Below are 26920 nucleotides of genomic sequence, written 5' to 3' on the forward strand. Positions count from 1 at the left end.
TTAGGGAAGGAAATCTGTCATCCTTACCTGGCCTGGTCTACATGTAATTCCAGACCCACAGCAATGTGATTGACTCTTGATTGAAATGGCCTAGCAAGCCACTCAACTCAGTTCAAGGGTAATTTGGGATTGGCAACAAATGCTGGTCATGCCAGCGACATCCACATGCCACGAAATGATAATTTTTTAAAAAGTGTATATGTGTCAGATCACAGTATCCAGAGCCCACAACAACAGGTCTCACTATTAAAATCATGGCGGTTTTAACTAAATATTGGACAGTAAAAGTATATTCCTCATCTTAAGGGATAAAGGAAAGAACTTGCATTCATGTAGCGCCTTTTATGACCTCATGATATCCGACAGTGCTTAACACGTCAATGAATCGCTTTTATGTGAAGTGTAGTCCCTGTTGTAATGTAAGAAACAGCAGCCAAATGGCGCAAAGCAATATAAACAGCAATGATAGAACGACCAGATGCTGTTTGAGGGATTCGTATTGACACACAAGACACCGGGGAGAATCATCTTTGAAATAATACCATGGGTTCCTTTACGTTGCCCTGGGAAACAGGATCTCGTTTTGACATTTCATTCACACAATGGCACCTGCGACAGTGCAGTGTCCCCTCAGTGTTACATTTTATCCTGAAATGTATAGATTTTTGCTAGCCAAGGGTATAAATGGACACGGAGTTCAGATAAAGATTAACCATGATCTCACTGAATGGTGGAACAGACTAGAGGGGCTGGACGGCCTCTTCCTGTGGACTGCACCGGGAATGACACCACTGGATTATTTGGACTTTTAGACAACTTTCCACTCAAAGGCATGAGTGTTGCTCACTGAGCTACTGCTGTCTGGAGTAAAAGAAAATGTAATCGACCTGAGGAATATTGAAGAATATGTAATTGGTAGTGAGTCATTGGGAAAAGTGAAAGCATAGCCGGTGCAATACAGAGAGACTGCAATAGAGGGAGTGTGAAGATGAATGATCAGACTGAAAACTACACCCAGAACTGCCTGGGAGAGGGAGGAAACGCTGAAATAGGCTGAGGTGCACTTACGGAGAAGTGCACGCCCACCCTGTTTGAAAGCGGAGACTTCCCGTGTCTTTTGTAAGGGTTTGAAGGGGCACAGTGAATTAAGGATGTCCACATCAGACGAAGTGGATGGAGCGGGAGCAGTCAGACCACACTATGGCTGTAAGTATACCCGTTCAACTACAGCAATTGCGCCTGGCGGACGCAACTCTCAGCATTAAAGTGGTGTGGGGGGAAAATCAGGCGAGCAACCTGTGTCCAAAAGTATTTGGCATGTTTTAAAATTGATTGTTGGAGAAAGTTGGCAGGCAGTGTGTGTTTTGGGGAGATCCTTTTCCCTGAGGTCCAGCCTGTTCTGTGGGTTTTAACTGAGTGATCGAGGAGGTTGGGGGTGGGGGGGGGGGAGACTAACCTTGGGTAGGAAAGGTTAGCTTTTGTTTTTTTAACAGTTCCTGTCCGGAATGAGAAGTTGACAGCCAATCTCTCATTTCTCCTGGTTCCCAGCCTCATCTTGCTTTGCATTTTCAATCCACGAAAGGGCGTGGTTTTCGGGACGGCTGAACTGTTTCTACTTTGGCTATTTGAATGTGATGTGAAAGTGTTTAACCGGCCGGTTCAGGTTCTTACAGGAATGAAACTGTGAACGGCAAATGCTTCTTAATGGCAGATGATCAGTGAGCCCCAGTCTGAAAGGATTGCATCAGTTCCAGTGTCTGCCTTAAATTCTTCATCTCCCCCACCCCTCCTCCTCCTCCTCTTCCTCCTCCTTTTCTAAATGTGCCTCTTTCACTATGTAACTTTGCTAATGTATCGTTCAGGGAATTGTCTCCAAGTAGCGTGGTAGTCAAGCTGTCACTCCCAGTCTCAGCAGCTCCACAGAGGTTGCCCGGGCGATAACTCTTCCAGTTTAAATTCAGATCCTCAGGGACTGGGAGGTGGGTGAGGCGCCTCATGGCGGGAAACTAACTTCCGCTTTGCAACTGGTTTATCCCGAGAGAGATCACAGAATAAACTATAGAGAGGGAGAGAGACCCTAAGATTAACGAGGGAGTGAGAGAGTATCTAGGATTAACGTGGGTGGAGGAGAGAGAGAGAGAGAGAATCTCGAATTAACGTAGGTGGGAGAAAGGGAGAGAGAGAACCTAGGATTGATTTGGGAGAGAGAGAAAATATAAGATTGACTTGGGGGAGAGAGAGAGAGAACCTAGGATTAACTGGGGGAGAGAGAGAGAGAACCTAGGATTAACTGGGGGAGAGAGAGGGAATTTAGGATTAACTGGGGGAGAGAGAGGGAATTTAGGATTAACTGGGGGAGAGAGAGAGAGAGAATTTAGGATTAACTGGGGGAGAGAGAGAGAGAATTTAGGATTAACTGGGGGAGAGAGAGAGAGAATTTAGGATTAACTGGGGGAGAGAGAGAGAGAATTTAGGATTAACTGGGGGAGCGAGAGAGAGAGAGAGAACCTAGGATTAACTGGAGAGAGAGAGAGAACCTAGGATTAACTGGAGAGAGAGAGAGAACCTAGGATTAACTGGAGAGAGAGAGAGAACCTAGGATTAACTGGAGAGAGAGAGAGAACCTAGGATTAACTGGAGAGAGAGAGAGAACCTAGGATTAACTGGAGAGAGAGAGAGAGAGAACCTAGGATTAACTGGAGAGAGAGAGAGAGAGAACCTAGGATTAACGGGGGGAGAGAGAGAGAGAGAGAACCTAGGATTAACGGGGGGAGAGAGAGAGAGAGAACCTAGGATTAACGGGGGGAGAGAGAGAGAGAGAACCTAGGATTAACTGGGGGGGAGAGAGAGAGAACCTAGGATTAACTGGGGGGAGAGAGAGAGAGAACCTAGGATTAACTGGGGGGAGAGAGAGAGAGAACCTAGGATTAACTGGGGGGAGAGAGAGAGAGAACCTAGGATTAACTGGGGGGGGAGAGAGAGAGAGAGAACCTAGGATTAACTGGGGGGGGGAGAGAGAGAGAGAGAACCTAGGATTAACTGGGGGGGGAGAGAGAGAGAGAGAACCTAGGATTAACTGGGCAGGGAGAGAGAGAGAGAGAACCTAGGATTAACTGGGGGGGGGGAGAGAGAGAGAACCTAGGATTAACTGGGGGGGGGGAGAGAGAGAGAACCTAGGATTAACTGGGGGAGAGAGAGAGAGAGAGAATCTAGGATTAACTGGGGGAGAGAGAGAGAGAACCTAGGATTAACATGGTAGGGAGAGAGAGTGAGTGAGAGAGAACCTTGGATTAATGCGGGAGAGAGTGAGAGAGAGGGACCCTAGAATTAACGTGGGAGGGAGAGAGACCCTAGGATTAATGTGGGGGGGAGAGAGAGAGATACCCTAGAATTAATGAGGGAGACAGAGAAACGCTGGAGCAATGAGGGAGAGACCCTAGGATTGCTGAGAGAAAGATACCCCAGGATTAAGGAGGGAGAGAGAGACCGACCCCCAGGATTGAGGGGGGAGGGAGAGACCGACCCTCAGGATTGAGTAGGGGGAAGAGAGAGACCGACCCCCAGGATTGAGTAGGGGGAAGAGAGAGACCGACCCCCAGGATTGAGTGGGGGGAAGAGAGAGACCGACCCCCAGGATTGAGTAGGGGGAAGAGAGAGACTGACCCCCAGGATTGAGTAGGGGGAAGAGAGAGACCGACCCCCAGGATTGAGTAGGGGGAAGAGAGAGACCGACCCCCAGGATTGAGTAGGGGGAAGAGAGAGACCGACCCCCAGGATTGAGTAGGGGGAAGAGAGAGACCGACCCCCAGGATTGAGTAGGGGGAAGAGAGAGACCGACCCCCAGGATTGAGTAGGGGGAAGAGAGAGACCGACCCCCAGGATTGAGTAGGGGGAAGAGAGAGACCGACCCCCAGGATTGAGTAGGGGGAAGAGAGAGACCGACCCCCAGGATTGAGTAGGGGGAAGAGAGAGACCGACCCCCAGGATTGAGTAGGGGGAAGAGAGAGACCGACCCCCAGGATTGAGTAGGGGGAAGAGAGAGACCGACCCCCAGGATTGAGTAGGGGGAAGAGAGAGACCGACCCCCAGGATTGAGTAGGGGGAAGAGAGAGACCGACCCCCAGGATTGAGTAGGGGGAAGAGAGAGACCGACCCCCAGGATTGAGTAGGGGGAAGAGAGAGACCGACCCCCAGGATTGAGTAGGGGGAAGAGAGAGACCGACCCCCAGGATTGAGTAGGGGGAAGAGAGAGACCGACCCCCAGGATTGAGTAGGGGGAAGAGAGAGACCGACCCCCAGGATTGAGTAGGGGGAAGAGAGAGACCGACCCCCAGGATTGAGTAGGGGGAAGAGAGAGACCGACCCCCAGGATTGAGTAGGGGGAAGAGAGAGACCGACCCCCAGGATTGAGTAGGGGGAAGAGAGAGACCGACCCCCAGGATTGAGTAGGGGGAAGAGAGAGACCGACCCCCAGGATTGAGTAGGGGGAAGAGAGAGACCGACCCCCAGGATTGAGTAGGGGGAAGAGAGAGACCGACCCCCAGGATTGAGTAGGGGGAAGAGAGAGACCGACCCCCAGGATTGAGTAGGGGGAAGAGAGAGACCGACCCCCAGGATTGAGTAGGGGGAAGAGAGAGACCGACCCCCAGGATTGAGTAGGGGGAAGAGAGAGACCGACCCCCAGGATTGAGTAGGGGGAAGAGAGAGACCGACCCCCAGGATTGAGTAGGGGGAAGAGAGAGACCGACCCCCAGGATTGAGTAGGGGGAAGAGAGAGACCGACCCCCAGGATTGAGTAGGGGGAAGAGAGAGACCGACCCCCAGGATTGAGTAGGGGGAAGAGAGAGACCGACCCCCAGGATTGAGTAGGGGGAAGAGAGAGACCGACCCCCAGGATTGAGTAGGGGGAAGAGAGAGACCGACCCCCAGGATTGAGTAGGGGGAAGAGAGAGACCGACCCCCAGGATTGAGTAGGGGGAAGAGAGAGACCGACCCCCAGGATTGAGTAGGGGGAAGAGAGAGACCGACCCCCAGGATTGAGTAGGGGGAAGAGAGAGACCGACCCCCAGGGTTGAGTAGGGGGAAGAGAGAGACCGACCCCCAGGGTTGAGTAGGGGGAAGAGAGAGACCGACCCCCAGGGTTGAGTAGGGGGAAGAGAGAGACCGACCCCCAGGGTTGAGTAGGGGGAAGAGAGAGACCGACCCCCAGGGTTGAGTAGGGGGAAGAGAGAGACCGACCCCCAGGGTTGAGTAGGGGGAAGAGAGAGACCGACCCCCAGGGTTGAGTAGGGGGAAGAGAGAGACCGACCCCCAGGGTTGAGTAGGGGGAAGAGAGAGACCGACCCCCTGGATTGAGTAGGGGGAAGAGAGAGACCGACCCCCTGGATTGAGTAGGGGGAAGAGAGAGACCGACCCCCTGGATTGAGTAGGGGGAAGAGAGACACCGACCCCCAGGATTAAGGGGTGGGGGGGTGGGAGAGACACCGACCCCCAGGATTAAAAGGGGGGGGGGAGGAGAGAGACCGACCCCCAGGATTAAGAAGGGGGGCGTGGAGGAGAGAGACCGAACCCCAGGATTAAGGAGGGGGGGGTGGGGAGGAGAGGGACCGACCCCCAGGATTGAGTAGGGGGAAGAGAGAGACCGACCCCCTGGATTGAGTAGGGGGAAGAGAGAGACCGACCCCTAGGATTGAGTAGGGGGAAGAGAGAGACCGACCCCCTGGATTGAGTAGGGGGAAGAGAGACACCGACCCCCAGGATTAAGGGGTGGGGGGGTGGGAGAGACACCGACCCCCAGGATTAAAAGGGGGGGGGGAGGAGAGAGACCGACCCCCAGGATTAAGAAGGGGGGCGTGGAGGAGAGAGACCGAACCCCAGGATTAAGGAGGGGGGGGTGGGGAGGAGAGGGACCGACCCCCAGGATTAAGGAGGGGGGGGGAGGAGAGAGACCGACCCCCAGGATTGAGGAGGGGGGCGGGGGAGAGAGACCGACCCCCAGGATTAAGGAGGGGGAGAGACCGAAGAGGGAAAATCTGGATCTTCCTGCTTCACAGGGGAGAGGGATCTTGAGCCTCTTGTTTGATAACCAATGAGAGGAGAGGGTGAAACCTCGACTCATGAGTTGCCTGCAAGTCAATCCCTGTACAGATAAATGTCTCTCCATTTGTGAACCTGTTATTAGGCTGCATGACAGCAAGCAAAGCGTAAATGTGTAAGAGATCAGGAAACGGTTGCCATGGCAGAATTGAGGGAGGATTTCCTTTTGGGTTACCAGGTCAGAGGTAAACTCAGCCTTGAAGCCTCTTCAGTTGTACCTTTTCAACCCTGTCTCTGCGCAGGATCTGGCAGCCAACCAATACTCCCTTCAACACCACCCTACAACCCTTCACCTGTGACACTTCTTCATGAATGTCAGTGAGCTATTTAACTGTGATGCTATTCAATCTTGTTAAATGTACACACCCATCAGGGTTCACTGGATAGCACAGCAGCAAGAAACCTGACCGACTTCCCCTAACCAGAGTGTCCTGCCCTATTCACAGCCAGGAATGGAAGCCCCTTTAAACCCTTTGGATAAATTGAATTAATAACGTAATGTGGTGTGTTTTTAAATGGACAGGGAAGGATCTCATGACCCAGGAAACATGGCAGAAGAATGACAGGTGACCCCCAGGAATGTGGATCAGCACATTTAAAGAACAATTTTATAATTTATGGCTACAAGCAGCAAACAAAGGAAATTTGTTTTTAATAATTTCTCTCTGCTCTTTACCCTCCTCCTAGTCATTCTATTTGGGTATGACATGGTTAAAGATTTGGTAGCATCTTCTACTTTGTGTGGAGGCTACAAATGAGATTCCTACAACATTCCAAGCTACTTGTACAGCTTGTGTGGTGTGTGTCTGTAAATATTGACAATCAACATTAGATAGGATTTTACACCCACATCTTGAAAATAATTGAAAAGAAACCCTTATATCAGTAACAAAAAATAAAAATTACCTGGAAAAACTCAGCAGGTCTAGCAGCATCAGCGGAGAAGAGTACACTTGATGTTTCGAGTCCTCATGACCCTTCAACAGAACTAAGTAAAAATAGGAGAGGGGTGAAGTATAAGCTGGTTTAAGGGGGGTGGGGTGGTGGGGGGTGTGGGGAGAGAGAGAGAGAAGGTGGGGGTGTGGATGTTGGGACAATAAGCAGTGATAGGAGGAGATAACCAAAAGATTTCACAGACAAAAGAACAAAGAGGTGTTGAAGGTGGTGATATTATCTAAAGGAATGTGCTAATTAAGAATGGAGAGCAGGACAAGCAAGGTACAGATAGCTCTAGGGGGTGTGGGGTGAAATAAGACTAAAAGGGCATAAAATGTATAGATAAATGATCGGGGGAATACATTAAAAATAATGGAAATAGGTGGGAAAAGAAAAATCTATATAAATTATTGGAAAAAACAAGGAGGCGGGGGAAGAAATGGAGAGGGGGTGGGGATGGAGGAGGGAGTTTAAGATCTAACATTGTTGAACTCAATATTCAGTCCGGAAGGCTGTAAAGTGCTTAGTCGGAAGATGAGGTGCTGTTCCTCCAGTTTGCGTTAAGCTTCACTGGAACAATGCAGCAAGCCAAGGAACAGGAGACCGGAATGATTTCTCCCCTCTCTCTCCTGGGGCACTGAGACTGATTGCAGTTCTTTTATTGCCTCAACTGAGATCAGGTTGAACCTGGTACCTTCCTGTGTAGGTCAGTCACACATCAGGTAGTCTATTGGCCATTGATAGGAGGGCATCACCTTGGCAATGGGTTTATGAGTTTGACCAGTGCTGTGGAGCAAGCTGGTCCATGTGAGAGACTGGTCACCACTCGTACATCGATGCAGAATAGGTTCCCTCTGCACTTCTACCCAATAAAATCGCTCAACCTCAGAGGAGACACCACCATCTCCCCCAGCCCATCCAGTGCTCTTGTGTGACCGTTTTCCATTTCCCTTATAAACCCTCCTTTGGGTCCATACTCTTTAGAAACAGCATTAATGTTGTTCACATGGGTTGATTCCAGGCAACAGGCACGTCTGGATTTCAGTTTATCCTTGTGTGTGGAAGACCAATCCCTACCACATTTTGAAGATAAAATACCTGGATCTCCCTGTTTCACAGATCACCTGCATTGTGCATATGCTGAAACTTATCCACGAGGTGCACACTGAATGCTTTGGGTTTCGAGTATTATTTCCAGCCCTGGTGCTTTTCATAGAGTTGATACAGCTCGTACAACACATCATGGCTGGAATTCATTACAACCTTTTTCAAAACAGTTCGTTTTGGGAATAGGTTTAGAGATTCCAGACCTGAACAGAGATTGAGTTTATCCACTAGTCTGTGGGACACGATAACTGTGCTGCCAGGAGTGGGTGGAGGAGAAGGGCAGCAGGCCTCATTCAAGTGGCAGAAATGTGGCAGCCAATGGATATTTTAGAGTTTTATTCAATGGAGAAGAATAACTTGAATTTATACAGCATGCCCAATCTGTTCACCTACAGTGAGTTATGTTTTAAAGTGCAGTGGTTTATCGTGTGGAAGCAGATACGGCAGCCATCATGTGCACAAGATGTCAAAAACAGAATGACCATTTAATGCGTTTTTGGTTGGAATTATTTGAAGGAGTAATGTTGGTCAGGGAGCAAGGAGAACACCATTGTTGTTCAGATAGCGTCATGGGATCTTCAACATCAGCCTGAATAGGTGAACATGGCCTCCGTTTAATGTCTCAGAAGGAAGGCCATACTGATTATTATCAACAAGTGTAGGGAACTAATTTTGCACTTCCTGTGTCGTCAGAACTCTCCTTTCGCAACAAAAATAATTTTGTAAGCAGAAAGCAAACAACCCTGGTTAAAATTCGACTATCCAACATGGCAGAAAGAGTACAATGTAGTTGTGATCAACTCTCTGTCCCGATCTGATTATTCAACGTGCGACCACACCAGGAACTGAGATCAATCTGCAACTACAAATTGGAAGGTGCGCATTTCACCCTCAGCCCCACAGCGTCAGAGTTTAGCTTGGGTCAGGAGAAAGCTGAGCTCAGTCAGCTTCTCTTCGGAAATGATGTGATGATGTGGAGGATCACAGGTGACTTTGGGCAGAGGGTGGGGAGTGCGACACACGTGCTCCCAAAGTCATTCAGGGAGACAGTGATGTTGTGGCATTGTCACTGGACTAGTATTCCAGAGATCCAGGGTAATGACTCTGGGGACCGGGGTTTGAATTCCACCACGGTAGATGGTGAAATTTGAATGTAATAAAAATCTGGAATTAAAAGTCTGATGACCATGAAACCATTGCCGATTGTCCTTTAGGGAAGGAAATCTGCTGCCATTACCTGATCTGGTTTACATGTGATTTCAGACCCTCGGCAATGTGATTGACTCTTAAAATGCCCTCTGAACTAAGGCAATTAGGGATGGGCAATAAATGCAAAGTAGTGATAAAGAGCAGGTACCTGTCACATTGACTCTTCCCCTCCCAACTCTGGGCTGTCACAAATAAAGTGCTATATCCCAGGACAAATTGTGTATATTTCTATACTTGCCCTATACTTGCAGCACAATTTGCCAACTGAATATTATAACTTTAAGGAATAAATTCTGGGGCAGTGGAGATGCCAGTTTTTGAGTGACAATATGTCACTGATCTTAGCAATAGACACCTCCCCAACATCACCCATGTAACATAAAGAAATACTTGCATTTATATAGCAACTTTCACAGCCTTAGGACATCCCAAAAGCACTTTACAGCCAATGAGGTACTTCTGAAGTGTACTCATTGTTGTAGTCGATAAGGACTTAACAGAGCACTTAGCTGTTTAATAAGCTCTTAATGATGAGATTCTGTAGATAATTAGAATTGATTACTGCATGAGATTTCCTGCTTTCTTTTAAATAAGTCGTTTACTTCACTTTTTAGATTTACTATCACATAGAGCAGGAAAATTGCAATGATGCTACATTATTCGTGCTTGGTAAGGTTAGCCTTCCATAAGGGGGTTCTCACTCGAAATGCACGTGATGGAGACTGTACAAAGAACCAAAGAACTAAATCATCATGATATGCATTCGCTTGGCTTTTGCCTGGAGATTCAGACTTACACTGAGATACGGTTAAACAGGTGTCAGGAGCTATCCATTCATTCAGGAGCCTACATGTCTGAAACAAGAGAGGGAAGACCTCCACAAACAAACTCTGATGACGGTGCCTTTTATATTTTACTGGTAAATTGTCCCTGCCAATGTCCAATCTGTAGAGAAAGTATTCTTTTAAACATACAAGAAAGCAACAGAGTTGGGAGATTGTGAAAGCTCACTATCTTGTGGCCCAAGGCTGCAGCTGACATAGTAAAATTGAATGCAAAAATGTTGACATAGCAATTTTTAATGGAACAGAAAAGCTTGACCAGAAATCATGACAAGAGAAAGTCAGGATTATGAAAAGGAAATACTTTACAGGAGATTTTTACTGATATGTAGATATTTTTCCATTGATTTCATTTTTGTTCATTGTTTTATAGCTGTTTTGGATAATGAACGTCTTACAGCCGAGGAGATGGATGAACGGAGACGGCAGAACATTGCCTATGAGTACCTCTGTCACCTGGAGGAAGCTAAGCGGTAAGCCCCTTTGACAGCTTCCTTTAAGGCCTCCTGTTCTATTGGTGCTGCCAGACGCAATGGCATGAGTTGTTGTTTTGGGCTGTGGATTCTCTGAAACTAATGCTGCTGCTCCACATTATCCTGTTGGACAGATGCTTTTCAGGATAATCAGGAAGCAAGTCATCATATGCAACAAGAGCTCCTAGGAACAGGAAACATCCACTAGTCCCAATTAACCTTTGCTTCGTCTCCAACCCCGTACCCCATTGCCCTCATTCCTTTGTCACTTCAGAAACACCCCTTGACCCCATTTATACTGTTGGAGGCTAAAATTTGGGACATAAGTGGAACCTATTAATTTAATTCTGGAAAAGAAAAGACTGAATGGTGAGCTAATGGAGCTCTTTTAACATTATAAAAGCTTTTGATAGGCTAGATGTAGAGAAGATGTTTCCACTTGTTGGGGAGACCAGAAGTAAAAATTATAAATGTAAGATTGTCACTAATAAATCCAACAGGGAATTCAGGAGAAACCTCTTTAGCCAGTGAGCGGTGAGAATGTGGAACTTACTACCACATTTGAGCAAATATTATAGATGTTTAAGAGGAAGCTAGATAAGCATGTGAGAGAGAAAGAAATAGAAGGGTATGGTGATAAAGTTAGACGAAGAGAGATATAAATACTGGCACTGTTGTGCCAAATGACCTATTTTCACGCTGTACATTCAATATGAAAAGGTTACTGAGTTGTGAATAAGTTCCAAGGGATGGACAGTGAACCAAATGGCACAAATTGGTTTCTGGAGAGAGGAGGGACTGAGGGATATGGTGGAAAATGGGGAAGTGGGTTAGAGCTAGAAAAAAAGAGAGGACTTTTTTGAGACCTAAAATTAATTTCTGTCATTTGGGACAGTTTAGGTCGGCTGTGTTGAGTGAGCATGTGGTCTGTGTGTCATTTTCACTCCGCCCCACCCCCACCAACGGTGGTACCGTAACTATTGAAGGATGTGTCAAGATTTATTCTGGTGAATTTGATTTCTATCCATTTGCTGGAGGATTGCTGGTTGTTTCACAGTCGGGGATGGGCAAAAAGATGGAATGGATGATTGAGATTCCAAGATATCCCAGCAATGACATGAGTAACTGGGGTTTGAGGAACCGTGCAACCTCTTGTGTAATTTCAATTTTTTCCCCCTGATTTTTCTCCCCCCATTTTTCTTAAAGGTGCTGCCTTGTGGTACAGTCCTCATCTGAGTGCCCATTGTTCATGTAGGAGCCTAGTGCCATGAGTGTCGCAGCTATTCAACCATGGGAGCATGGAAATTCTGCGCTAAGCTAATAGCCACAAGTTTATGCAGAGACCTCAGCTCCCGTTCAGTGTGCCTCACACTGGGGATAAAGTCACAGTCGCCAACTGTTTGAGTCTAGCATGGACGGGAACTTTTCAATTCTCCCTTATCCACCCCCTACCCTGCGCTGTTGATAGCGAGAGCCCAGAAAACAGACAGTTATTGGTGAAGTCAAGTCAGAATCCACCAGGGATTAATTTAGGAACCAAATATTGCATCACGTGATCAGCATGTGCAGGGAACAGCAGCAGAGTTGAGTCAAACCTGCACCTGTCCATGGTGCGAGACACAGATGTTAGTGCAGTAACCCCTCTCCACTCCATCTAACATAAACATTAGTGTATCCTGCCTCACGCAGCCCTACCTCAAATTCTGGAGGGGATGCACTTCTTCCAGATCTCCATCAGCACTAGTTTTTCCTGCTTTATGTGTAAAATTCTCATCTGATCAAGAGTTTAAGTTCCCACCGATCCCTCGAGCTCCTTTAAACATCATCAATTTTCACTGGCAGTTGATGCCTGCTGCTGTGCTTTGGACCGGAAGTATAGACGGATGTCTGTAACTGATTTAGACCAAGGCAGGGTAGGAGAAACTTCTTTACAAAAGAGCTTTGAGGCTGTGGAATTCATTCCAAGATTAGTGGTTGAGACTGGATTGAATAGGTGGATGAAGTAATGCAGGAACAGGGCAGCGAGATGTTATTAGGTCTGTTTGCTCACAACGAGGATTAAATACTAGCATGATCTGGTCGGGCCAAGTGGCTTGTTTTGTGTTGTAACTTCTATGTATTTCTACGATGTGACTGACTGACTAGCAGGAAATGATTCTGTTTTTGGAGAGGATGCAGTGTCATACACACAGGCGCTATTGACTGTAATATAGCAGCCTCTGCATAACTATTCTGCCTGACATCATAGAATCACAGAATTGTTGCAGCGCAAAAGGAGGCCATTCGGCCCATTGTGTCTGCACCTGCTGTCTGAGCATTATGACTTGTCATTCTCCTGCTCTTTCTCATACCCTTGCATGTTGTTTCTATTCAAATAATCATCCAATGCCCTCTTGAATGCCTCAATTGAACCTGCATCCACCACACTTTCAGGTAGTATATTCCAGACTCAAACCACTTGTATGAAAAAGTTTTTTCTCACATCACATTTGCTTCTTTTGCAAATCACTTTAAATCTCTGCCCTCTCATTCTCGATCCTTTCACGAGCAGGTACAGTTTCTCCCTATCTACTCTGTCCAGCCCCATCATGATTTTGAACACCTCTACTAAATCTCCTCTTAACCTTCTTCTCTCCAAGGAGAACAGAGAACAGTCCCAACTTCTCCAATCTATCTTCATAACTGAAGTTTCTCACCCTTGGAACCATTCTCGTAAACCTCTTCTGCACTCCCACTAATACGTTCACATCCTTCCTATAGTGTGGTGCCCAGAACCGTAGACCAGCTGAGGTCTAACCAGTGTCTTATATAAGCTCAGCATAACCTCCTTGCTCTTGTACTCTATGCCCCTACTAATAAAGCCCAGGATACTAAATGCTTTATTAACTGCTCTCTCCACCTGTCTTGCCACTTTATGCATAGATACACCCAGCTCCCTCTGCTCCTGCACAATCCTTTAGAGTTGTACCCCTTATTTTATGTTGTCCCTCCAAGGTCTTCCTAGCAAAATGCATCACCTCACACCTTTCTACATTGAACTTCATCTGCCACCGACCTGCCCACTCCACCAACTTGTCTATGCCCTTTTGACAGTTCTACACTGTCCTCCTCACAGTTTACAATGCTTCCAAGTATCTTATCATCCACAAACTTTGAAATTGCCCCCTGCATACCAAGATCTAGATCACTCTATATAAGAGGAAAAGCAAGATCCCAATACTGGCCCCTGGGGAACGACACTACAAACCTTCCTCCAGCCCAAAATAAAATCCATTAACCATTACTCTCTGTTTCCTGGTACTCAGTCAATTTTGTAACCACATTGCTACTGCCCCTTGCATTGACATGCAGTGGAAAAAAGGCTTGCATTTCTATTGCACCTTTCTCAATCTCAGGAAGTACCTTACCACTTTACACCTGGTGAAAGTTTTTCAAATGTAGTCACTTTTGTAATGTAGGAAATGTGGCAGCTAATTTGTGCACAGCAAGCTCCCACTAACAGTATTGTGATAATGTCCAAATAATCTGCTTTTAGTGATCTTGTTTGAGAGATAAATATTGGCCAGAACACTGGGGAGAACTCCCTTGCTCTTCTTCAGAATAGTATCATCTTTTACGTTCATCCAAGAGGAGTAATATGGGCCGTGGATAGAGGGGAGCCTGTAAACGTACTGTACTTGGATTTTCAGAAGGCATTTGATAAGGTACCACATCAAAGGTTATTGCAGAAAATAAAAGCTCATGGTGTAGGGGATAACATATAAGCATGGAAAGAAGATTGGCTGGCTGGCAGGAAACAGAGAATGCATAAATGGGTCTTTGGCAGGATAGGACGGGCAGAGTCCCGCAGGGGCCTATGCTGGGGCCTCAGCTTTTTACAACTTATATCAATGACTTAGATGAGGGGTGTGAAGGCATGGCAGCTAAACTTACAGAGGACACAAAGATAGAAGGAAAGTATGTTGTGAAGAGGTAATAAGGAGGTTGCAGACAGATATAGACAGGTTGAGTAAGTGGGCAAGAATCTGGCAGATGGAGTATAATGTAGGAAAATGTGAAGTTGTTCACTTTGGCAGGAAGAATAAAAAATTAGAGCATTACTCAAATGGAGAAAGGCTGCAGAATTCCGAGGTGCGGAGGGATCTAGGTGTTCTAGTGCATGAATCACAAAAAGTTAGTATGCAGGCACAGCAAGTAATTTAGAAGACTACTGGAATGTTATCCTTTATTATGAGAGGAATTGAACATAAAAGTAAGGATATTATGCTTCAGTTATACAGGGCCTTGTTGAGATCACATCTCGAATATGGTGTCCAGTTTTGGTCTCCTTATTTAAGGAAGGATGTAAATGTGTTGGATGTGGTTCAGAGGAGGTTTTCTAGATTGATACCTGGAACGAGTGGGTTGCCTTATGAGGGTAGGTAGGACAGGCTGGGCTTGTTTCCACTGGAGTTTAGAAGAGTGACGGGTGACAACTGAAGTATATAAGATCCTGAATGGTTTTGAAAAGGTGGACGTAGAAAGGGTGTTTCCTCTGGTGGGTGAGTCCAGAACTAGGGGGCACTCTTGTAAAATTAGGGGTTGCCCTTTTAGGACAGAGATGAGGAGAATTTTTTTCTGAGGGTTGTACAACGTTGGAACTCTCTGCCTCCAAAGGCAGTGGAGGTGGGATAATTGAATATTTTTAAGGCAGAGGCAGATAGATTCTTGTTAGGCAAGGGAATCAAAGGTTATCGGGGGTAGTTGGGAATGTAGAATTCAAAATACAAAAAGATCAGCCATGATCTTATTGAATGGCGGAGCAGTCTCGAGGGACTGAATGGCCTACTTCTGCTCCTATTTTGTATGTTCATATGAGGGCAGAGTGGGCCTCTGTTCAATAGCTCACTCAAAAGGTGCGAAAAGTACTCCCTCAGTACTGCACTGGAGTGTCAGCCTGGACTTTGTGTTCAAATCTCTGGAGTGGGACTTGAACTCACAATTTTCTGCCTGAGTGGTGAGCATGCTACCCACGGAGCCAAGGCTGATGCACTGCACTGTGAAAGTCCCCTAGCAATATCTGAGGAAAGGAGAGTTTCTGCATTTACTTCAGAGAAACTGAATTTTGATTCCTCTCCTCCAGGATAGAATTCCTTCTCCCTGCTGTTTATGTTTCATTCCATATCTGTACCAGGCTGAGAGAGAACAGTATTCAGAAGTGATTGCCTTCAAGAAGCAGACTTCTTAACAAGCTGTTTAAACTCACCTGCAGTTAGTGCTGATTTTAACACAGATTGACTGCAAATGTTGCTATGAGCTTGAGCTGTTTCCATGGAAATCGATTTGCTGTGCAGTGAAGCTGACGCTATGTGGGTTTGTCCTGCTTAGAATGTTTTGCGTTTACACAATGCCTTATTGCAAGTTTCAGACACGGTCCAAAGCACCTTACATTTAACAAATAACTTCAAAGCACGGTGACCATCGTTATGCAGGCAAAAGATGACACAAACACCAGTGAGATAAATAAGCAGTTAATCTGTTTTTATTTAGTCATTCACAGCATGAGGGTGGGCCAGCATTTATTGCCCAACCTTAATTGTCCTCAAGAAGGTGGTGGTGAGCTGCTGCCTTGGACTACTGCAGTCCTTGTAGTGTAAGTACACCCAAAGTGCTCTTAGGGAGGAAGTTTCAGGATTTGAACCCAGTGACAGTGGAAGAATGGTGATATAAGTTCCAAGTCGGGATGTGTGGCTTGGAGGGGAACTTGCAGGTGCTGGTGTTCCCATGCATCTGCTGCCTCTGTCCTACTAGGTGGTAAAGACTGTAGGTGTGGTTCTGTCAAAGCAGGCTTGACGATTAGCTGCAGTGCAGCTTGCAGATGGTACACATTGCTGTCATTGTGCACATGTGGTTGTAGGAATGAATATTTAAGGTGGTGGATGGGATGGGCTGTTTTGTCCTGGATGGTGTCGAACTTCTTGGCATCACTTTGTGTTCTCGCCTAAAGTTCCCTCACTCACTTGGCAGCCAGTCATTGGATAACAATCTGCAGCTGGAACCAAAGTTAGTTAGACAGATTTTTGGTTGACAAGGGAGTTAAAGGCTATAGGGACAGACAGGAAAGTGGCATTAAGGTCACGATTGGATCAGCCATGATCTTATTCAAATGCAGGGCAAGGTCAAGGGACTGAATGGCTTACTCCTGCTCCTATTTCTTATGTATGTTCAATGCTGATTTCTACCTCTGCAGGCCAGCCATGACTCCCTGACCACTGCCCCTGACCCAGATTGGTTAATTCCACACAACTCAAGGACTAAATCCAGTATCTCGTGTGGGGGAGGCAGTCTGCACAGGTCAATGTCGCTGTGCATTTTGCCAATGAACCACTAAGGATTGACTCATATCATCCACGGATGTGGGACTGTACAACAGCAACTTACATTTATGTAGCACCTTTTAACGTAGTATCATGTCCCAAGGTGCTTCACAGGATAATTATTCGTCAAACTTTGATATTCAGCCACATGAAATATTAGGACAGATGACCAAAAGTTTGGTCCAAGAGTTAAGTCTTAAGGAGCAACTTAAAGGAGGAGAGAGGTGAAGAGGCTTAGGGAGATAATTCCAGTGCTCCTCCCCTTCTAAGTTTTCAAGTTGGAGTTGTTTTAGGGAACAGTAGCATTGTGATTATGTTACAGCCCGAATAATCCTGAGAGCTGGACTAATGATCCAAAGGCATGAGTTCAAATCCCACCACGGCAGCTGAGGAACTTAAAAATCATTTAAATAAATCTGGAATAAGAAGCTAGTATCATTAATATTGACTGTGAAACTATCAGATTGTCCTTTTTTAAAAACTCACCTGGTTTACTAATGTAATTTACAGAGGGAAATCTGCCACCCTTACCCGGCTTGGCCTATATGTGGCTCCAGATCCACGGCAATGTGTTTGACCCTTAATTGCCCTCTGAAGTAGCCTAACAAGCCACTCAGGTAAGGCAATTAGGGATGGGCAATAAATGCTGGCCTTGCCAGTGACACCCACATCCCATGTATAATTGCAAGAAAACCCTCATTTGTAATGTTTGTAGTCTGTGAGGCTGGGGCAGGGTGCGGCATTTATTTAACATCATAGCTTAATTTGGTTTCAAGTTCCTCATTCAGTCCTCACTGAAACTCCCTGTTTTGCACTAGTTTCACAAGATTACTCAATCTCAGAATCAGCAGGAATTCTAACCAACCCAATATGCTGATAATTTAAAATGAAAATGAAAACCAACTAATGGCTCAATTACTAAGTGAGGCCGACCGATCAGGCTTCAGGTCCACTAGCTGCAGGGATGTTAACTTTGTTAGACCATGCTTCTTTTCCTTTTCCATTTTGCTTTTTAAATTAAATAAAATATTCATTAACAGGCCATTCGGTCCAACCAGTCCATGCTAGTGTTTATGCTCGATTTGAACCTCCTCCCATCTTTTCTGATCTATAACATCATAACTGTCCATTCTCTCCTTCCTCACTTGTCCAGCTTCCTCTTAAAATGCATCTATTTTATTCACCTCAACCAGTCCCTGTGATTGAGAGTTCCACATTCTCACCTCTCTCTAAGTAAAGAGGTTTCATTGGAATTCCCTATTGGATTTCTTTGTGACCATCTTATATAGATCACCTCCAACTGTGTTAAGTTTATAATTTGCTTCTTGGGTCTATAATCCTTTCCTATTCCATCTCTCCATTTTACACTTTCATTGTCCCTCTTTCTCCCTTGTTATTACACCTTCCTTCACTGCCTTTATTGTGAACTAATCTTGCTTCTACCCTGTCTCACTCACACAGTCTAAATCACCATATTCCACACCCCCCACCCCTCCTTGCCCTACCACCACCGACCATTAGACTATTACCACCCCATGTCAGCACTCCCCCTCCTGTGCTGGAGTTGGATGAGGAAACATATTTCACCAGCACTGGCCTTGAATTTCACAGAATCATTGCAGTTGTTTGGAATGCTTCCATGACAATTCACTCCAGATGCCATTTGACCCCACCCTTCAATTTCAGATCTAACTAGTTTCTCATCTCCTTTCTGCCTCCAAAAATAGTAGCCGGGTTGTGTCACCCACAGAGCTAATCTCTGACCATCACCGGACCATGTCACCCATGCTCCTCAGTGCAGAACGACTTCCCTCTTTGTTTCCTATTGCTGAGGTTGAATCTCTCTGCAGCCTGTTTGTAACCCATTTATAAAAAGCACCCTTAATGATTCCTTTTAGTTGTCAGCTATTGCTCAGTGGGTAGCATTCTCGCCTTAAGTCAGAAGATCGTGGGTTCAGGTTCCGCCCCAGAGATTTGAGTACAAAATCCAAGCTGACTCTCCCAGTGCAGTGCTGAGGGAGCGCCGCACTGTCGGAGGGTCAGTGCTGAGGGAGCGCCGCGCTGTCGGAGGGTCAGTGCTGAGGGAGCGCCGCGCTGTCGGAGGGTCAGTGCTGAGGGAGCGCCGCGCTGTCGCAAGGTCAGTGCTGAGGGAGCGCCGCGCTGTCGAAGGGTCAGTGCTGAGGGAGCGCCGCGCTGTCGGAGGGTCAGTGCTGAGGGAGCGCCGCGCTGTCGGAGGGTCAGTGCTGAGGGAGCGCCGCGCTGTCGGAGGGTCAGTGCTGAGGGAGCGCCGCGCTGTCGGAGGGTCAGTGCTGAGGGAGCGCCGCGCTGTCGGAGGGTCAGTGCTGAGGGAGCGCCGCACTGTCGGAAATGCTATCTTTCCAATGAGATATTAAAGTAAGATTTCATCTGCCCTCTTGTTTGGAAGTGAAAGTTTCCACAGAACCTTGCTGTCTGCAGATTGGCTGCTGTATTTCCTACATGATAACAATCACTACTTTTCAAAAAATACCACATACACTGTTGTTTGTCATGTGTCCAGTGATGGTAATCATGTGGTCAGCTCTAAGTCCACCTGAAAGCTCGGAATGGCCCTGTTTCTTCTTTTGGCTCTGCTCCATATGTCCCTTTAGCTCCTTCTGAACGATTGGGTGTCATTGCCTTGTCTCACTGCGATACTGAGCCTTACCATGCAGTGTTTGATCACTGCTCCATGCTGATTCAGCCTGGCAGGTTGAGTGTGAACTGGGGTTTATCAGGATTCCTGTGGATTCAGAGCTGAGGTATATTCAGGATTGCTGCTGCCAATCACAGACCAGTAGCCAGTCCCAAGCAGCTGAATAGTTTGCAGATGTTTGCTCCCTGAGGTCTGTTTGGGGTTTATTTCAGATTTATTGTAGCCCACTGTGAGTGAAAGGATCACAGGTCCCGGCACAATCTCCGAGTTCCATATGAACAACAAACGTAGATTGCCCAGAATCATCTCTGCAGATGTTCCGAGACAGGAAACAGATGAAGTCTTGCAAAGGTCTTCGAGTAAACAAGGACCAGACCCTGAAATGAACTGCCAAAGGTTCTAATTCATATTACGAACTTGCAAAGCACAGTCTCACCTGCCCTGCCACCTCTTTCCACTGGCTATTACGTTGTCGTGTAGGGCCGGGGTCTGAGAGACAGGAGCCTCTGGCTGCTACGCTTGCTGACTCTCTCTGAGCTGAATGGCCTCTGGGACTTTGCCCTTAGAACTATGTGTGAAGCTTTCTTTCTTTCTCTGTCTGATTTCCGACAGTGCACCTTATGTTGCCTCTGGATTTACTTTCCTTGCCCCCAAACTCCTTCCAGCCTTCATGCTGTTCTGCTCCATCCATCCTGAACCTTCATATGGAACAGTCAGATCTTTGGGCATATTTATGTCCCTGATGTCACAGTCTCTGTCAGGTATCATGGGGTCTCTCGTTCTGGGAGTTAGTGCCTGAAGATTAATTGAAAAACAACTTTAATTTGCATTGAGAATAGTGCTGAGAAGCTGAATCCTGATTCTGCTCCATCAGTGGTTTCTGAAATAACCTGAACCAAATCAACTCAATGTCCTTCCCTACAAAATACAACTTGAACTTGATTCTCCTGCCCTGACGAATTGTGACAACACTGAGTATAAGCTCTGGGGGGAGGTGACGTGAGAAGGGATGGGGTAAAAATCCAAGAGCCCCCACTCACCCCCTCCCACTCCTGATTCCTGAACGCCTGGAGCACTTGTCTGGTTTCCATTCATTTCCCCCCCCGCCCCACACACACACACACACACACACACATACCTTAAACCAGCTTATATTTCAACTCTTTCTTGGACTCGAACTCAAGTTCTGTCGAAGGGTCATGAGGACTCGAAACGTCAACTCTTTTCTTCTCCGCCGATGCTGCCAGACCTGCTGAGTTTTTCCAGGTAATTCTGTTTTTGTTTTGGATTTCCAGCTTCCGCAGTTTTTTTGTTTTTATAAAATAAAACCAATGTCTCCCACAGAGATTTCTATTTCAGTTCCAGAACAGTATATGTGCCTTTTTTGGGTTGAGGAACCATATTTATTGGAGCAGTTCCATTCTTCTCGAGCAGCCTTGACTTGCAGTGAATGATCCTGTAACTGGTCCAGGCACATTTCAACCAGCAGAACCAGGTCTTTGAGGCTGTCCCATGGTTAGCAGTTTGTCTAATGCCAGAGAATTGATTTATTTTCCTCATTCTCTCTTTCTCTGTCTCTGTCTCTCTCTCCCCCCGCCCCCCCCCGCCGCCTCTCTCTCTCTCTCTCTCTCTCCCCTTTTCTCTCTCTCTCTCTCTCTCTTCCTCTCCTTCCTCTCTCCCCCCTCACCTTGCTGGTCCCCATGGTAACATGAGACAGATATATCTGTGGAAACACAAGAATTGCAGAAAGTTGGGAGACAGCTGTTTGTGAAACTGCAAGAGGAAGGAGAGACCCCCATTCTGTGGAGGATTAAAAGGAAGTGGTTGCTTTAGAAGAAGCACCGTTGGGCACTTGGACAAGTGAGAAAGGCCTGTTTATTTAGAAGGGAAATGAGTTTCTGAAACAGATCCAAAATGTTATATTGGAGCTGGGAGCTATCTGGAGTCTGCTGGGATATGATGGGAGGTAGGCTCAACTATAAACCTGGAGAAATCCAACAGCCTGTCAGCTCGGTAAGCAACTACTGAAAGATTTTATTTCCTTTTTTAATTTTTAAAATATAAATGAATTTGGCATTCTCATTTCTTCTTGTCAAGCTCTTCCATGGCCTCTCCCCTCCCTTTCTCTGTAACCCCCTCCAGCCCCAGAACTCTCCAATCTCTACATTCCTCCAATTCTGTCCTTTTGCCCATCTTTGATTTAATCACCCCACTATTGACAGCCGTGCCTTCAGCTGCCTGGGTCCTCAGCTCTGGAATTCATTCCCTAACCCTCTCCGCCTCTCTCCTTTTAAGAGGCTCCTTAAAACTGACCTCCTTGATCAAGATTTTGGTCACTTTCCTAATATCTTCTCAGTTTCAAATTTTCTTTGATAATCACTCCTGTGAAGCACCTTGGGATGTTTCACTATGTTAAAGGTGCTATATAAGTCTGTCACAAAGCATTTTTGAGATTTCACTATCTGATTTTTACAGCTTTGCTGGTGGTTTACTAAACACAGGCAGTGTGGGTGGATCCTGAGCAGTTGAGAAACCTCCCTATTGCTGACTCCGAGACCAGGCGAACTGTGTTGGGAAATAATTGACGGGAGCCTTGTTCAAACAGGCATTGCCCATGCACTGTTAGGAATGTCCCACTTTACCATCAGCCCTTGGGCAGGATCACAAGGAGGTCACAGGACACAATCAGGGTTTAATGTGGCATTAAAAACTCACTGTCTAAAGTCTTCAATTTTGCCCCCCCCCTCCACCCCCCCAAACCTGGGCCATGAGCAGGCAGTAACAGTTGAGGGTTTAAAATCCTAAAATATGTAAATCCTGCCTCCAAACCAACATAACGCACTAGCGTTATTAACGATGATGATTCAGGACTTGAATGAGACTCCCATTAGAAACCAGGAGGCCCATTGCAGATTCAAACATCACGGACCAATGATGGAATCAGCGCTGCAAGCTGAATGTCACCAAGGGGGTTTATGGGGAGCCCACACTATCTGATAACTGGCAGCAGCAAAACAGCAGGAGAGGGCCAGCTAAGTTTTCAAGCCCTGCGCATCCCTGAACTCTTTCTGCACCAGGAAGAGCAGTCGTTCTAGACTGGCCCCTTCTCCCTACCCCAACACAACTCCCCCCGCCCCCCAGCCCTCATCTTCCCCCACATCAATCCCTTACCCCCAAACACTCCTCACCACCCCTACCCAGGCCTCAAAAGTAAGCCTCGTGCCTCTCTCAATCACAGCCGCTCTCCTCACACTCCTCCCTCTTCCCACCCCCCACCCCCCCATTTCAGTCATTAAGACCATCAGGCACCCCCATGCCCCTGTAAAAACCAAGGCTGCCGTGCTCCATTTGCCCAGTTTCCCACAACCCTCCAGGCAGTGACTCCCTGCTCGGTGAGGATTTTTCCACCTTTCAGTATGACCACTGAGCACTCTGGGGGTGTAGGCCATCAGCTCAGGAGCAGTGGTGGTCAGGAGAGGAGACTAGGGTCAGCTTTATCTGTATGTAATCTGATAGCGTGGACAACCCAGTTGTGTGTGTGTGTGTGAAGACTCTCCAAGGGCAGAGCATTGGGTGTGTGTTGGAGACTATTTAATACCCATTTGAATTATATACCAGCATCTTAAACAGAGAAGAGCATTGAAGAAAGAATTGGATTTATACAGTGCTTTTCACAACCTCAGGACATTCCACAGTGGCGGACACTTTTTTATTCATTCACTGCTTATATATGTTGCTATTGCCTGTCCTTTATTGCCCCTGAGATGATGGGGGTGATTCTTGAACCACTGCAAACATAGCAGCTGGGGATAACTGAGCTTGCCCAGCCACTTTGGAGGGTAGTTAAAAGTCGGGCACATTACTATGTATCTGGAGTCACGAATAGGCCAGACCAGGTAAGGATGGCCAATTTCCTTCCCTAACGAGCATTTTGTGAACTCGGTGGTCTTTGCAATAATCTGTTAGTTTCATGGTCACCAATACTGAGACTAACTTTTTGCTTCGGATTTAACTAACTTATTTTGAATTCCCCAGCTGCTGTGATGGAATTTGAACTCAGATTCTGGACACTGGGTAACCATTTTGCTACTGTATTCTACATAATATAAAGCCAATTTGCAAATTTCCACACTGATGTGTCCCTTGAGCCATCTTTAGCTTCCTAACTTGTATGATAACCTGCTACAAATTTGCCAATTTGCAAAGCAAGCTTCCTCAAACAATGAGATAAATAACTGGATAATTTGTTGGTTGAAGGATAGATATTGAAACATAGCAAGAGGAGGAGGCTGTTCTGGTCCTCGAGCCTGATCTGGTTTTTAATTATGTCACGTCTATATTGTAAACTCCATTACCCACTTTGGTTCTATAACCCTTAATACCCTTATCCAATAAAAATCAATCCCTGCTTTGAAATTTTCAATCGAACCCCTGCCCCTACAACAGCTTTTTGGGGAGAGAGTTGGAGAACACCCCCACTCTTCTTTGAAACAGCGGCCATTAGGATCTTTTACATCCACAGGTCAGACATGGTCTCGGTTTAATTTCTCATCAGAAAGATGGTACCTCTGAAAATGCAGCCATCCTCGACACTGCCCCTCCGACAGTGCACGGTTCCCTCAGTGTTGCACTGGGAATGTCAACCTGGGAAAGGGTGCAGTTTAATCAGAGAGTAACACTGAATCCTGCAGTCTTGCTCTTTCACACTAAGCACACAAACACCCAAGTCCTGCAATGACAGGATACTCTAGTTGAGGAGAGTTTAGTTCTGAAGATTCCCTTTCTCCTGGTGTGCCTCATTTAATAGATTGTTCCGGAATGACAGACTATATATTGTTTTCCGGTGTCTGGAATTGTTGACCCTCTGCCTTTACAAACAGATCTCTGTATAGTCACTCACTTCCTATAAGCATCGGCTGTCTTTAATCTACATCATCTAACATGACACATGAAGCGGAATCTCCTCAGGAAACCCTCAGCTTCCTTTCGAAGCAGAGAAAATTGCTGGAAAACACTTCAAACTCACCTCAGCAGCTGGATCAGCCACGCTGATGTGTCCCTTGAGCCATCTTCAGCTTCCTAACTTATATGATAACATACTACAAAAAGCTCACTGAGATGATTTTATATCCAGCGTGTGGAACTATTACCTGAGTGAGAGTTGGTGCCGTAAGGTGAGGGAGAGAATCCTGAACAAGTGGACATAATCTTAAAATTAGTGCTGGACCATTCGGGAGGAAATCAGGAAGGACTTTTTCACACAAAGGGCAGTGAAAATCCGGAATTCTCTCTCCTAAAATGCTGTGGATGCTGGGGGTCAATTGCAGCTCCCAGAATAGTATTTTTTTTTTTTGGAGGTAAGGGTATTAAATTGGATCCAAGGTGGATAAATGGAGTTGAGATACAAATTTGTCATGATCCAACTGAATGGTGGAACAGGCCTTAGAGGCTGAATGGCCACCTCCTGTTCTGATGTGGTGAGTTTGTTGGTGTTAGTTGGTATGGATGTTCCCAGTACCCTTGGACTAGAGAGGGACCAGAATCAGCTCCTGATCGCTATGCAGTAACTCTTCCTAGGAAACTACAGGATGGGTACAATGCCAGGTGTGACCTCTGTGGTCAAATAGTTTGCAAACTCATTCTTGAGTTGCAGGAGAAGAATAGTCACCAGACACAGCCATAAAGTTTTCTGTGACAATTGTTGTGTTGGGCTCCACTGGGACATATGATTTTAAAGGGGACCTCAACTGCTCCTTGTGCATCCCCATTCCACCCCCCTCAGCCCACCCCCCCCCCACTACGTGCGTGCACACACACACACACACACACACACACACACACACACACACACACACACACACACACACACACCACGTCTGAGAAGACCCAGGCATTTAACGTCCTCTACTGCCTACTTGATGAATAATTCTTTGGGCGGCGGGTGGTGGGGGTGGGGGGGCGGGGGGGGGGGGGGGGGGGGGGGGGGGGGGGGGAGATCTGGGAGGAGGGGTTGGGAGTGATGCTGGCAAGCTATTCAGCTGTGGTGGGCCTCTCAATCATGCTCAGCCTCGTTCACAATTTTCGCCGGATAGCAATCAGAAGAATGAAGCCGTGCTGGTTTTGTCACACTTCCCCCTCACTCAGACACCCAGACCCAATTGTGGGTCACCTGGAGTGGGTCTCAAACCTGAGATCTCTCAGGTCTGTACAGGCCAGTGGAGGAGCCAAACACTCATCCACTGACTGTGCAGATAGCTCCACCGCATACGATACAACAACAGCTCTTTACATTTATGTGGCACTTGTTAACAGAATAAAAAGTCTCAAGGTTCTTCATAGGAGCATTATCAAACAAAATTTGTTTGGGCCGTATCTGGAGATAATAGTGAACAATTGGTAGGTTTAAGTTGTGTCTTGAAGGAGCAGAAAGAGTTATGGAGAGGTTTAGGGAGGCAATACCAGAGCTTAGGGCCCAGGCAACTGAAGACACAGCCACCAACGGTGAAGCGATGGAAATCAGGGACAACAAGAGGCGAGAATTAGAGGAGCATAGAGATCTCCGCGAAATGTAGGGCTGGCCGAGGTGACAGCAATAGGGAGAGGGTGAGGTCATGGAAACATTTGGAAAAAGGATGAGAATTTTAAAGTGGAGTGTTGCTGGACCAGGAGCCAGTCTAGGCCAATGAACACATGGTGGGCTGATGGAGATTGGGATTTGGTGCATATTCGGATATGAGCAACAGGCTTTTGGGTGAACTCCAGTTTATGGAAGATGGGAGGCCGGGCAGGAGAACATTGGAATAGTTCAGTCCAGAGGGGGCATAAGTTTGAGCAGCAGGTGAGCTGCCTGGGGGAATTCAGCAAACTGCACCCCTTTTAAGAGGAGACACTGCTGGTCTGTGGGTGCCCTTCTGTGTGTGTGTCTGTCTGTCTCTCACTCTCTCTCTCTCTCTTTCTCTCTCTCTCTCACTCACTCTCTCCCTCTGCCCTTCTTGCAGATTTGTAAGGATAACACAACTTACAAAAGCTATCTTATACTCTAATGTTAACAGTGAGTACAGTCCATGTAAACCAATAGGCAACCTGTGGTCAGACGTAACACACTCTGAAATCAAGTGACAGATGCCACTCCAGACAGATTCTATGGATTTCTCCTCAACTCCCCCAGAAGCTTCTTTCACCGTGAGCCAACCGGTCTCACTGAACTCCGACTTTCACACAAGGGCT

General features: G+C 46.7%; 1 protein-coding gene across 2 annotated transcripts in view; it reads left to right on the top strand.

Moving 5' to 3' along the window:
- Window positions 1–1037: 1037 nt before the first annotated feature.
- The window catches only part of iqgap1 (IQ motif containing GTPase activating protein 1), a 122925-nt gene continuing 97042 nt past the window's right edge, over window positions 1038–26920 (top strand). Inside the window, exons 1-2 of one of the 2 annotated variants that reach the window (XM_041178356.1) lie at window positions 1038–1206; window positions 10564–10663. In XM_041178356.1, the coding sequence (XP_041034290.1) occupies window positions 1152–1206; window positions 10564–10663 (155 nt within the window). In that variant the 5' untranslated portion in view covers window positions 1038–1151. The remainder of the gene's footprint in view (window positions 1207–10563; window positions 10664–26920) is intronic. The other variant, XM_041178355.1, reaches the window with a different exon arrangement.

Source organism: Carcharodon carcharias, chromosome 32 (assembly GCF_017639515.1).
Source record: "Carcharodon carcharias isolate sCarCar2 chromosome 32, sCarCar2.pri, whole genome shotgun sequence".
Classification (NCBI taxonomy): Eukaryota; Metazoa; Chordata; class Chondrichthyes; order Lamniformes; family Lamnidae; genus Carcharodon; species Carcharodon carcharias.